At 59.7% G+C, this 13975-nt stretch overlaps 1 protein-coding gene and 1 non-coding gene across 2 annotated transcripts; both read right to left on the bottom strand.

Moving 5' to 3' along the window:
* Positions 1–421: 421 nt before the first annotated feature.
* Positions 422–12893, bottom strand: FEV (FEV transcription factor, ETS family member). Its single transcript, XM_034786249.1, has 3 exons — positions 12812–12893; positions 12308–12382; positions 422–955 (listed from the first exon to the last, which is right to left on the bottom strand). The coding sequence occupies exons 1-3, from the start codon at positions 12861–12863 to the stop codon at positions 444–446; spliced, it is 639 nt and encodes a 212-aa protein (XP_034642140.1). The 5' UTR covers positions 12864–12893; the 3' UTR covers positions 422–443.
* On the bottom strand, positions 8173–8277 carry LOC117885297. Its single transcript, XR_004647768.1, has one exon. It is a non-coding gene; the product is annotated as a U6 spliceosomal RNA (small nuclear RNA).
* Positions 12894–13975: the final 1082 nt, after the last annotated feature.

Raw genomic sequence — 13975 nt, 5'->3', positions numbered from 1 at the left:
TGGAGAGAGGCTGGGCCCCACGGCGGACGGAGGGGCGGGGCTGGAGAGAGGCTGGGCCCCCACAGCAGACGGAGGGACGGGGCTGGAGAGAGGCTCAGCCTGGGACCCCCAGTGACCCGCAGCCTGCGACCCCGGCCACAAGCTGCCCCTTCCCCACCAGCCCCAGATGCTGCCCTGGGAGAACCTCACCCTCTGGGCATGGCTGGCATTGCCAGCAGGGCGCTGGCTTGGCCTAATTGCCTTCTGGACTCAGAGGGGATGAGGGTGAGGTGGGCAGGTAGACGGACCCATCTCTTACGGGGTCCAGCCACCTACTCAGAAAAGCTCCCTTTCCCCCCAAGGGCCACGAGGAAGAGGGGGTCCCTCGAAGGGGAACCCAAAGGCAAACCCACCCCCACCCCCGTTGTGCACACCGCCCCCCGCCTGGCACGCCCCGGCGGGCTCTAATGGTAGTGGTTATTCATGTTGTTGATGTGGGAGGCGGCCATGGCGCTGAAGGGGGCGGAGGGCTGCAGGCCGTGGCCGGGGTAGAGGGTGGGGGCGGACCCCGGCCAGTAGGAGAAGCTGGTGGGCGTCACCCCCGAGGCCATGAGGTTGAGTTTGGAGATGCCCGAGAAGGGCAGGGGCGCCAGGTTGCCCTGGAACTTGTAGAGGGCGTGGTCGGGGGCGGCGGGCTGGCAGACCTGCGCCAGGCCCTGGAAGTCGAACTTGTAGGCGTAACGCTTCCCGTGCACCTTGGTCATGATGTTCTTGTCGTAGTAGTAGCGCAGGGCCCGGCTCAGCTTGTCGTAGTTCATGTTGGGTTTGCTCTTGCGCTCGCCCCAGCGCCGGGCCACCTCGTCCGGGTCGATCAGCTTGAACTCCCCGTTGGTGCCCTCCCAGGCGATGCAGTTCAGGTTGGCGCGGTCCGACAGGAGCTCCAGGAGGAACTGCCACAGCTGGATCTGCCCGCTGCCTGCGAGGCCAAGGGGCAGGCGGTTAGCGGGACTGCGCCCGGCGGGGGGGGTCCGAGCCTGTAACCTGGCGCGTCGCCCCTGGGGCAGACGGACATGGGTCCTCACGGGGCTATGCCCAGCCCTGGCTCTTCACCCAGCCCCTCCACAGCCCCCGGGGTCCCATCCATCCCTGGCAACTGCCACATGGGGGCCACTGCGGGAGCCCCCGGGGAACCACACTGACCATCAATTTCCATAGCAGGGCTGGGGGCAGGGGCTGGCACTGGACAAGTCCCACCCCCCTCTCCCCCCACCTGAAGGTCTGGAGAGCTTCCCCGAGAGCAGCGCGTTGTGGGGACGCCCCAGCCGTGCCCAGCCCAGGAGTTACAGGCACGGGCTTGGAAGGTGATCGCCCGCGCGCCCGAGAAGCCCCAGAGCCGCCGCTCCCTGGTGCTGCCCGATGTGGGTCCTGTGGAGGGAGGGGTTCACCCGCTTTGTGTGATGAGGGGGGTAGTTTCTTGTTTTTCCTTGTTTCCTAGGGGGGATTTTCTTGGGTTTCCTATGGTTTGAATGCAGAGGGGGTGGGACTCAGTGTCCCTGGGTGTTGCTGATTTAACGAGGTGAGGGGAGAGGGAGTTTGTGGTTACAGAGGATCGGAGAGGGACCTTGGGACCCCAGCCAATGGCCTGGAGGATGGAGACCCCAGCAACTGGTGACCTGGTGACCCGGAGACCCAGCTCAGAGTCACAGCCGGTTCTGGCCAGTGGGAGGATAAGGGGCTGCAAAAAGAGGAGAGGAGGTCTGGGCGACCCGGTTTACGACCCTGTTTCCCTGGAGAGAAGACAATGGACAGAGGCGGGGCCTGGGGCCGGTGATCTCAGATGCTCAGCTGGGAGCAGGGGGGCTCTGGGCTGGAGAGGGGGAGCAGGCAGAGCCCACCTGGATGCAGGGAGACTGGGGTGTGCTGGGCTGAGGGAGGTCAGGCCTGAGGCCCGGAGAGTTTCCTGTGCTGGGTTCAACGCTCAATAAACCTCCTGTGTTACGCTGGCTGAGAGTCGCTCTGGGCTAGAGAACAGGGTTGCATCAACCCCTTTGGGGGGTGGAGGCCCCGGGGATCCGGAGCGAGGGGACTCCCTGAGGGGGCCCACGGGAGAGACAGACGTGCTATGGCTCAGGGAGGTGCGGCTCCAGGAGGTGGAGGGGCCTGACCCTGGGAGAGAGTGGACCCCCGAGAAGGGCTGTCGCACTGAAAGGGGCACCCCCCCCACGGACAACACGGGGCCAAGAGTGGCACGATCTGTGAGTCCGTGACACCTGCCTGCCCCAAGTCCCTGTGCCCGGTAACTGGGGCCGTCTGGCAGCGGGGTCAGTGCCCTGTGTGGACAGGTCCCAGAGAAACACGTCCAGCCCATAACCAGCAGTGTGCTGCCCCCAAGTGGAGGAAACCAGCAACGCCACAAATATGATTAGAGAGACAGGGCGGGAGAGGAGATGTCTGTTGGAGCAGCTTGTGGTGGGGATGTGATGTGTTCGAGCCGCAGGGAGCCCTTAATGCAGGTGGAACAGAGTGTTTAGCGCACGTAGTTAGCACATGTTGTACGGGCCCATTGAATTGTCTCCTTAGAATTGGTACGGCAACCCCCAGCTTTTCATGTGCTATGTATCTATCTCTGCCTACTGTATGTTCCACTCCAGGCATCCGATGAAGTGGGGTCTAGCCCACGAAAGCTTATGCCCAAATAACTGTGTTAGTCTCTAAGGTGCCACAAGGATCCTCGTTGTTTCTGCTGATACAGACTAACACGGCGACCCTCTGAAACCATTCAAGGGGGCGTGGCTGGTTAAGAGCTGTGCAGTCAAAACCGGGGGGCTGCTGGGTGACAGACTGTTGTAATGAGCCATAAATCCAGGGTCTCTGCTCAGTCCGGGTGATGAACTGAAGCTCACCGGCTCTGTCTTTTTCAAGCGTTGTGCAGGTTCTCTCTGAGGACCAGGACGGAGCGGGGGTCAGACATGGGGTGATCACGGTGGTGTTCCCCCGCAGGTGACGGGGTGGTTTTGTCTTGGATCATTTTCCTGTGTGAGTTCATTCGAGAGCACAGGGGTTGTCTGGTTTCACCACATCACTGTTCTGGGGGCACTGGCTGAGACACACCACATGTTGGAAGGGGCGTGTGTGGGACCATGGATCTCGAAAGGCGGGGTGTGCTGGGTGTTGATCATTGTATGACACCCTGTCACTCGCGGGTGAACATGTTTCACAGCGCGATCGCTCTGTGTCTGGACAGAGACACTGGATTTATGGCTGATTACAACAGGCTCTAACCCCCTCTGCTTGTCCTATGACTGCAAAGGTGTTAACCAGCCCCTCCGCCTTGACTGGGCCCTTACAACACATGCTAACTACATGCGCTAAACACGCAGTTCCTTTGTGTCTAGCTGACACTGGGAGAGCCTTTCCCAGCCCTGCGAGCGCCTGTGTGGCTGGGAAGCTCCTCTCTGTCCCCAGCAGGAGTGGGTCCGTCCAATAGAAGATTTCACCTGCCCGGCTGTGTCTCTCTAACACCCTGGGACCGACGGAGCTACAAGGAACGCTGCAGACAACAAATACTATTAACATTTCTATGGGGGCCACGTTGAGCCCCCAGCCACATGCCCTGCCCCCGGTCAGTGCTGTACGAACACGTAGTGCGAGTCCTGCCCCCAGAGCCTGCAAAAAACTCAGCAACAAGAGGGGCTGCATTGGGGAGGGGGGAAGAGGTCAAACACCGCAGGAGACATGACTCTGTTTTTACTGCAGAGTCACATACATCAACAAAACGGCCCCCGTAACATCCCTCTGGGTGCTGTGTGTGTGTAACATACTTGTGTGTGCCCGAGTGTGTGACATACCTGTGTGGTGCTGTGTGTGTGTAACATACCTGTGTGTGCCTGAGTGTGTGACATACCTTGTGGTGCTGTGTGTAACATACCTGTGTGTGCCCGAGTGTGTGACATACCTGTGTGGTGCTGTGTGTGTGTAACATACATGTGTGTGCCCGAGTGTGTGACATATCTGTGTGGTGCTGTGTGTGTGTAATATACATGTGTGTGCCCGAGTGTGTAACATGCCAATGTGCGAGTAACATGGGCATGTGGTGCTGTGTGTGTAACATACATGTGTGTGTCTGTGAGTGTGTAACATGCCCATGTGCACGTAACATACTTGTGTGGTGTTGTGTGTGTGTGTGTAACATGCCCATGTGATGCTCTGTGTGTGTGTAACATGCCCATGTGCATGCAACATACCCATGTGGTGCTGCGTGTGTGTAAAATACCCTTGCGTGCCCATGAGTATGTAAGATGCCCATGTGCATGTAACATACCCATGTGGTGCTGTGTGTAACATACCTGTGCGTGCCCGTGAGTGTGTAACATGCCCATGTGGGTGTAGCATATCCGTGTGGTATTGTGTGTGTGTGTAACATGCCCATGTGGTGCTGTGTGTGTAACATACCTGTGTGTGCCTGTGAGTGTGTAACATGCCCATGTGGGTGTAGCATATCCGTGTGGTGTTGTGTGTGTGTGTGTAACATACCCATGTGGTGCTGTGTGTGTAACATACCCATGTATGCCTGTGAGTGTGTAACATGCCCATGTGCGCATAATATACTTGTGTGGTGTTGTGTGTGTGTGTGTGTAACATGCCCATGTGATGTTCTGTGTGTGTGTAACATGCCCATGTGCATGCAACATACCCATGTGGTGCTGCGTGTGTGTAAAATACCCATGTGTGCCCATGAGTATGTAACATGCCCATGTGCATGTAACACCCATGTGGTGCTGTGTGTAACATACCTGTGCGTGCCCGTGAGTGTGTAACATGCCCATGTGGGTGTAGCATATCCGTGTGGTATTGTGTGTGTGTGTAACATACCCATGTGGTGCTGTGTGTGTAACATACCTGTGTGTGCCCATGAGTGTGTAACATGCCCATCTGCATGTAACATACCCATGTGGTGCTGCGTGTGAGCACAATGCACCCAGGTGCCCGTTTCTGTGTGCGCCGCTCCCTCTGAGACTGCGGCCTCCCACCACAGCAAGTCCCCGCCAGGCCGATGACCCAGCACCCAGAAAGGGGACGCTGGAGATCGCAGGAGACAGGGCCTCCCGGGAGCTGGGCCTTGCCTGGGGGCTCCCAAACGTTTTACTTGGGAGACCTGCCAACCACATTTTGTCTTTTTGTGACCCCCACTCAGGGTTCTAGCGGTGGGGGGGCAAAATCTGAGGCCAGCGTCCTCCTCCTCGCTGTGCCAAGGGGACACCCTCTGCCCCAGCACCACCCCCACATGCTGGCCCAGCGCCGAGGGCAGGCGCTGGTGGTCTGGAGAGTTAGCGTGCCCCTCACTCACCCTGCAGCGGTGGCTTTGTCCCGGGGCTAGGCCCAGCTCCCTGCTCCAGGCCTTGCGACCTGATGTAAACCTGAGGGCAACCAGGCCCAGCCCTGCAGGACAGCAGCTGCCACTATGGGGTCAGTGCAGGGCAGGCTCGCTCTCCAACATCTCCCCTTCCCCCAGGGCTTCCCCTCTGCACCGGGCCTGTGACCATCTGGAGCCTTCAGCGAGCCACCACTTGGGAAACTCTGGCCTAGACTGTGGAACTCCCTGCCACAAGACAGAAGAGACACCGGGCTTCAAAGTGAATCTTCTCCCTGTGCCTTAGCTTCCCCTCAGTCAGCTCTTCACACAGAGACATCCAGTGTACCCCTGACACACGGCCACCCCCGACGTGCCCAGAAACCAAACTACCTGTAAGCTAACCACCTCTTTTCTCCTGCCGGCGGGGAAGGAAGAGAGAGAGACAGTGATTGTTATTTCTACCCGAAACACTCGGGAGGGGTCAGGCACTGCCAGACAGTAACAGACAAACAGAGGCTAAACTCCAATGGAATTCAGTGGGGATCTTGTCTGAGTCTGGACTGAGCAAAAGTGATAAAGGGTCTGAGGACTGGGCATGTGTGTGTATGAGAGAGAGAGAGAGAGAGAGAGAGAGAGAGAAATGGATGTGTGTGGCTGTGTGCATGATATGTGTGTGTGTGTGTGTGTGTGTGTGTGTGTGTGTGTGTGTGTGTGTGTGTGTGAAAGAGAGAGAGAGAGATGGATGTGTGTGTGTGTGTGTGCATGTGATGTGTGTGTGTGTGTGTGTGATAGAGTGTGTGTGATAGAGTTTTGTGAGAGAGATGGATGTGAGTGATTGTTGTGTGTGATGGTGTGTGTGTGTGTGTGTGATGGGTGTGTGTGTGATGGATGTGTGTGTGTACATGTGATGTGTGTGTGTGATGGATGTGTGTGCGTGTGTGACATGGGTGTGTGTGTGTGCATGTGATGTGTGTGTGACATGGGTGTGTGTGTGTGCATGTGATCTGTGTGTGACATGGGTGTGTGTGTGCATGTGATCTGTGTGTGTACATGTGATGTGTGTATGTGATGGATGTGTGAGTGTGACATGGGAGGTGTGTGTGCATGCAATCTGTGTGTGTACATGTGATGTGTGTATGTGATGGATGTGTGTGTGTGCGTGTGTGATGGATGTGTGTGTGACATGGGTGTGTGTGTGCATGTGATGTCTAAGGCACCCAGCTGGGTGGCCGGCCAGTGCACACGCATGTCTCGGTGTGGGAGCTGGGTTTGAAAGCGTCTCCTCCGGGAACTGGGCGCCGGTTGTGCTAGTCTCACCTGCAGCCAGGGGCGCTGGTTCGACTGGAGAGCCCCCGGCTGCCTGGAGACTTTGCACTCAGCTCCTGGGGCAGGCGCCCTGATAGTCAGCCCTCCATGGCTAGCAAGCAGAGCCGGCTGAGGGACGAGTTGACCCAGTTCCGAAAAGAACCAGCCAGCCCCTGAGCAGGTCCCTGTCCCGTATCCCGCCACCAGCCTGCCTGCCCTCTAGCCACAGTGCTTAGGCCCCACAGCAGAGCACTGGCTCACGCAGACCCAAAGCAGACAGCTGGGCACAGGCACTCGCTTGCCTTCGGCTGCCACAAGCCAAGGCAATTGCTGAGGAAGGACCCCACTTCCCATGGTGGGCAGGAGCCGGGAAAGGAGTGGGAGCGGGAGTGGGGGGAGGGTGGTAGAAAGGCCAGTGCAGTTCAGCCTCCCAGCCCCATGGATTCCCCCCCACCCAGCCCCACACACTGCCCCCAAGTTGGAGATTGTTCACTGCTGCACCCAGAACCCCTGCACACCCCAGCATGGACGGGTTCCCCCCCACACACACAGTTTACTGAAGCTAGTGGGACAATATGCAACCATCCCACCAGCAGAGATCCCTGGTTCCCCATTGACCTCGGCCAGTTCCTGGTGCATTTAACGTGTGCTCCATCGATATGGCATAGAGCACACACCTTACCAAAGTCAGTGTCTGTTCCAGGTATGCAGTTACCTCTGTCAGCCAAACTTGCTATCTCAGCAAAGTCTGAAATCAGGTTTGTTTGACAAGACCTATGTTGGCCTCATTCATTATATTCCTGTCCTTTATGTCTTTACCAGCTGAATCCCATGGGAGTTTTTCCATTGTTCTGCCCAGTGCTGAGGTCAGACTAATGAGCCTATGGTTACCTGGGTCATCCCACTTGCCCTTTTCAAATATTGGCACAACATCAGCACTTTTCCTGTCTTCTGGTATTTCCCTTGTATTCCAAAATTTCTTAAAAATTAAGACGAGTGGGCCAGAAATCTCCTTAGCCAACTCTTTTAAGACTCTTGGGTGCAAGTTATCTGGTCCTGTTGATTTAAAACTATTTAGCCCTAGTAGATGTTGTTTAACATCCTCCTGAGTTACTAATGGAGTGGAAAGTACTTCATCTTCCTCATGTGATACAAGTACATCAGCCTGCTTCTTTCCAAATATAGAACATAAATATTTATTGAACACTTCTGCCCTTTCTGCATCATTAACAATTTCACCATCTCTATCTAGCAACGAGCCTGTACCATTACTAGTATTTCTTTTGTTTATAATATACTCTAAAAACTCCTTAATTTCCTGCCAGCCATGGATTTTTCCCTGATGTCTTCGGCTTCCTTTATCAATTTTCTATACTTCACTACTTCTAATTTATATCAATTGTAATCTATTTCCTCTTTTCCCCATTTGTTAGTATGGCTTTTTTTTATTTCCAACTGCTGCCTTCACCTCACCACTGAACCAGGATGGGCTTTAAGTCAAAGTTGTCCTTTAGCAATTGTGGAACCGTGGCTTTTTGGCCATGGAACGCTTCACAAATTTGCGTGTCATCCTTGCACAGGGGCCATGCTAATCTTCTCTGTATTGTTCCAATTTTAGTATATGTGGCCACCGAGTAAACTCTTCTTAAAGAGCTCCCAATTTTCACCTACGTTCGTCTCTAAAATTTTCCTCCCAGACAATGTCACTGATTTTTTCCTCAGCTTTGGGAATCAGCCCTTTCGAAGCAGCAGGAATATCTGTGACTGGTTGGGATTGTCCTCTGTTCCCCCCCCCCCCCCATTGGTTTCCTAAGAGTCGGGGTACCACGAATAATAGCGCAGATGATGTTTTCCCTTTCTCAATTTCATCCCATAACTCCCAGTTCAGCCCCCAGTGCCCTAAATACCCCCCCTCCTTCCTCAGAGTTTGCACCCTTCAGCTCCTTGCAGACAGTGACCCCTTAGTCGTGTCCTATCCAGGTCCTGTGACGTGCTCTGAGTTTGTCAATATCTTCCTGGTAATGCGCTGCCCAGAACAGGATGTGGTGTTACCGGCCCACCAGTGTTAGCAGCACTTGGGGCCTGGCGCAGAGCAAACCACGCCAGCCCGTGTTTTCAAACGCTTGCTCTGAGTGTTCAAACTGTTGGCTGGCCCAGGGGCCCCGTCTGTGCCCCCAGTGCTGCCTGTCTGGGGTTAGCACGGGGGCCGATGCGTGGGAATTTAACCCCTGCTATGCCCCAGGCCTAGGGTGCAATGGGTCTGCGCACGCAGCCACGCACTCCGCTGGGATGGCCGATACAAGGGTGTGCCATTCTGGAACGCGGGCTCCTCAGACCACAACATTGTGGGGGGCACGGGCCAGAGTGGATCAGACCGGGGGTCCATCTAGCCCAGTGTCCTGTCACCCATAGGATACCCTGGTTATTTGCTGTGATATTTGCTGTAACAGCTCTGGAGAGTCTTGTTCTCCTATGAATCATCCATGCAAACAATCCTTACAAAAACCCTGCTAGCCTCCCGCTGCGCGGATATCTTGTGGCAGCGAGTTCCGCTGGTTAATGTGCGTTGTGTGAACACCTTTCCGGGGCTCTGTTCTGAATTTGCCCCTTTCATTGACTGGCCGGTTGTCCTGGTGTCATGAGACAGAGTGAAAAGAACTCCCTGGTCCAGCCCAGGCGTGAGTCTGTATGTGTCTGGCATGGTCCTGTCCTCAGGGAAGCCAACCCCGGGGCGTCCCCTCTCGCTGCCTAGCAGATCGGTTCAATCCGGCTGCCCGTGCACCCCCGGGAGCATCCCCTTCCTCCCAGTATCAGGGGCTGAGCCGGCCCACAGAGCCGGGCAGACTGAAAGGTCCCCCCTCCGCCCAGCCTCCCCGCCTGCAGCTCCTGTCAGCAGCCGCCGCATCCCCGCCCTGCCCCGCCGAGCCGCCCAGCCAGGGCGCTTCCCCCGCCTGCTCTCGGTCCTCTCCCGCTGTCTCCGGGGCTGGGTTTGCATGAGCGAGGCCCTAGCTCTGCTCGCCGGGTGCTGCAGCTCCGAGCCGAGGGAATGCAGGGGGCAGGAGCGCAGGGTTCTCGGGGAGCCACACCCCAAAGCGCCCAGCGGGGGGAGGCTGCGGCTCCGGGCTGCGTTCAGACGAGAGCTCCTAGCCCAAGGCTGCTCCCGTTCACACCAACCCCAGGCAGTCACGGGGAAAGCGAGGCAGGGGAGGGGGGTGCGAGAGATAGACAGCCCCACCCTGGCCACTGCAGCTCCCTGGATAGGGCGGCCCTGAGCTCTGCCCCCGGATCATTGTACAGGGGCCGGGAGACCTTTCAAACCTGGCCAGTGGGTTACTCACAGGCACCGCTGAATTCATACTTCTCCGCGGGTGCCTGGCCGGGCCCGTAGCCGGGAGAGGGAACGGGCCGGGTAACAGGGACCCTGGCCGGGCCCGGAGACAGGGGGAGGGAACGGGGGTAACAGGGACCCTGGCCGGGCCCGGAGACAGGGGGAGGGAACGGGGGTAACAGGGACCCTGGTCGGGCCCGGAGACAGGGGGAGGGAACGGGGGTAACAGGGACCCTGGCCGGGCCCGGAGACAGGGGGAGGGAACGGGGGTAACAGGGACCCTGGCCGGGCCCGGAGACAGGGGGAGGGAACGGGGGTAACAGGGACCCTGGCCGGGCTCGCAGACAGGGGGAGGGAACGGGGGTAACAGGGACCCTGGCCGGCCCGGAGACTGGGGGAGGGAACGGGGGTAACAGGGACTCTGGCCGGGCCCGGAGACAGGGGGAGGGAACGAGGGTAACAGGGGCTCTGGCCGGCAGAAAGGGTTGGTGAGGGTCAGACCGGGGGGTTCATAGGGCGTTTTCTGGGCACGGTAATTAGATGGTGTCGCCTCGGTGCCCGACACACCCAGATTAGGTGCCTGCTCCGTCTTTATCTGACCAGCCCCCAGAGTCCTGGGCAATTCCCCCACCCAACTCGAGAGGCTGCTGCCCCCGGCATCCAGCCTGCAGCCGCCCCGACCCCCGCCCAGCCTTGTCTGTCCGGGCGCTACAGCCTCTGGTCTCAAATCCTCACACACACACCCCGCGCCACACCCTGAGCGGTCCATACACTTCAATAGCGCCCGATTTCATCGCGTGCCACAAAGCGCCGTTCGGACACTGGGGCTAATGGGAACAAACCCAAAGAACCGGGTATGAACCGGGACAGAACAGCCTGGCGTGGCGTCCCGGGTCTCTGTCAGCCGCCCGCCAGCTCCTCTGGGGTTTGTTACTCCGGGGGGGTCGGGTTCGGGTTGTTCTGTCCACACCCCGTTTATACCGATCATTGCTGGTGACGGTGTGTTGACAATAGCCAGTGGGTCCAAGAAAAGCGGTTAAACCGTTTGGAGAACATTTCAGCGGCGCGGAGTCTGTCCGCCCCGCACACACACGGACTGACCCGCGCCGGGTAGCCGCGGGGTCGGGGAGAGCGGCCGGGGCCGGTTCGCTATTGCGCCTCCGTATTCCACCCCCCGTTTCCCCTCGAGCTCCGTTTGGCGAACGCGGCGCCGGGACATTCGGCTCCCGGGACCCACAAGCCAGAATTTAATCCCGGGTGAATCCACAGGCGGGAAATAATCGAGAACCGGGCGTGAATGGCCAGATGCGGATCAGATGGAGGGCCAGGGCTCCGGTTTACAAGGGACGGTGATTTAAAGGGAGCGAGGGGACAAGAGTCTGTCCGAGGGGCAGATTTAGAGGCGGGCGGGTTTGAGGGGGTTTCTTCGGGCTCGGTTTGGTTTAAATCTAACTCGCTCTAACGGTGTTTGTTACGTTGGACAGCTCCTTCCGCCGGGTCCTGCGATTGTGTTTATTAATCCCTGGGACTCGAGCTAACGGGCAGATCTCGTGTGAGTCCAGCGGTCCCGAGTGGCCTCCAGCCTCTCCCCGAATCCCCACCTCCAAAGTTGATCCCGCACCAAACGATCACATCGAAACTCTCCTCTGGAAACCCCGAGGGCGCGTGGCTCAGACTCCGCGTTAAGCGCACGGGAGTTCGCAGCCAATTCGGATTCCAGTTCGGCCAGCCCCTTGGGCTACCCTGCCCCCAGCTCAGGCGGTGGGGTTTGGGGGTGCAGGGTGGGGCGGGAGTTTCCCTTCGTTGTTTCCAATAATCCGGCGGGGTTTGGCAGAAGCTGGAGGCTCTGGGTCAGGAGGAAAATGTTGGTTTCGGGCTCCGCTCCCGCCCGGGGTTTCCAGGGAAAAACGAATTACCACATACACCCCCCCGGCCCCCGAAAACAAAGCCCGCGTCTCCCAGCTGATGGGAATCCAATTCTCTGGGTCCCGGCCCCGATGCCGCGGAGCTAAATTCCGGGGTTTGAAAAGCGTCCGCCCCACCCGTGCAATTTCCCCGCGCGTGGGAGAGGGGATCCCCGTCTCTGCAGGGTCCTCCTGCTTCTTTGCTTCCCCCTCCCCCCCCCCCCAAAGGGCTGTGTTTCCAGCCTGGCCCCAGTGCCGGGGCGGGGGGCGAATACCCCTGTCCTGCTCCGGCAGGGTTCCTCACCCGCCGCAGGAGCCCGAGCGGCCCGGCAGACCTAGGCTGCGCTGCGGAGCGCCGTGTAAACGCTCCCAGTTGGCTCGGCCGGGCGAGGTGCGCGCAGAGGGGCCCGGCGGGAAGGACGGACGTGGCGCCCTTACCTTTCTGCACGCCGGGGCTGAGCGAGCCCCACGCCGGGCTCTTCCCCTCCTTGAACAGAGTCTCGCCAACTGGATCTGGAGCGGAGACAGAGACGCGTTCGCACGGGGCCAGCTCCCAACCCGCTCCGGAGTCGCTTTGCCGCTCCCCAGCGCCGGCTGGGCGGCTTTTAAAGCGCTGCCCGGTCCCCAGCCCCCCGCGCGCCGGCGGCCGCTTCCCCCCCCGCTGGGGCTATGAAGCCAGGAAACGCGTCCAGGAAAAAGGAAATCCGATTTCCGACCGAGCCCGGGGCGCTTTAAATAGGGCTAAAAACGCCGCCGCCCGGGCAGGGAGCGGCGGCCAAGGGGAGCAAGGCGGTGCCTGGCAGGGGGTGGCGGACGATGAAGCGCCAAGGAGCCCGGCTGCCGGCTCGGGGAGCCGGGGGAGACGCGGGAAGCCCCGGGAGCCCATCCCCGTGCCCTCAGGGCGGGGGCGGGGGAGCGAGGAGCGGGCGGCGGGCCCCGTACCTGGCAGGTACATGTTAAGCAGCAGCGGCTGGGCTCCGGCGCCGTGTCTCATGGCAGCTCTGGGAGCGGCCCGCGGGCTGCATGGTTTATTATTGCGGCCCCGCTGAGCAGGGCGCCGCCGGGGGGGGGGAACCGGCCGCGGGGCGGGGGCGGGGGGGGGGGGGGCAGTTTCCAGGCAACTTGCGAGGGGCGCGGGGCCCGGCTGCAGCAATTTCCTCTGCAGAGCGCGCGCTGTAATTAAAGCCGCGATCCCGCTCCGGCCCCCGCCCCCCCTATCGGGCCCGCATCAGACTCTCATCCAGTCCCCCGCGGCGGGCGGGCGGGCGGGTTTCTATGGAGCCGGGCGCGGGCGCCTCCTGCATTTTCCGCCTCCTTAACTCTTCGCAAACAGCCGCCCGCGGGCCAGCTGCGAGCCCGGGAGCTGGGGGGAGGGGCATGGCCCGGGCCCCGCCGCCTGCCCCGTTCCCGGACCCCCCCAGGCGTGCTCACCCCAGAGCCCCCCGGCCGGGGGCTGCCCCCGCCCGGTCACACTCACCCCGCCGGTCACACTCACCTCCGTCACACTCACCTCCACCCTGTCACACTCACCCCGCCCGCTCACACTCACCCCGTCACACCCACCTCGCCCTGTCACACTCACTCCCACCCTGTCACACTCACCCCGTCACACTCGCCCCTCCCTGTCACACTCGCCCCGCCCTGTCACACTCACCCCATCACACTCGCCCCGCCCTGTCACACTCACCTCCGTCACACTCACCTCCACCCGGTCACACCCACCTCGCCCGGTCACACTCACCCCGCCGGTCACACTCACCTCCTCACGCTCACCTCCACCCGGTCACACTCACCCCGTCACACCCACCTCGCCCTGTCACACTCACCCCACCGTCACACTCACCCCATCACACTCACCACAGCCCTGTCACATTCACTCCTCCCTGTCACACTCAGCCCTGCCCTGCCCTGTCACACTGATCACAGCACTGTCACACTCACCTCCACGTCACACTCACCCCGCCGGTCACACTCACCTCTCCCTATCACACTCACCCCACCCTCTCACACCCACCCCATCACACACACTCTCGCCCTGTCACACTCACCCCACCCTGTCACACTGACCAAATCCCTGTCACACTCACCCCTGGCCTGTCACACTCA

Source organism: Trachemys scripta, chromosome 11, assembly GCF_013100865.1.
Source record: "Trachemys scripta elegans isolate TJP31775 chromosome 11, CAS_Tse_1.0, whole genome shotgun sequence".
Lineage (NCBI taxonomy): Eukaryota > Metazoa > Chordata > Testudines > Emydidae > Trachemys > Trachemys scripta.
This window is presented reverse-complemented; position numbering and strand designations above follow the sequence as displayed.

Coding starts and splice junctions, on each gene's coding strand:
- FEV (XM_034786249.1), bottom strand. CDS start 12,863: ATGAGACACGGCGCCGGAGCCCAGCCGCTGCTGCTTAACATGTACCTG. Junction 12,383..12,811: donor GCTTAACATGTACCTGCCAG/GTACGGGGCCCG, acceptor TCTCCGCTCCAG/ATCCAGTTGGCGAGACTCTG. Junction 956..12,307: donor CAGCCCCGGCGTGCAGAAAG/GTAAGGGCGCCA, acceptor TTGGCCTCGCAG/GCAGCGGGCAGATCCAGCTG.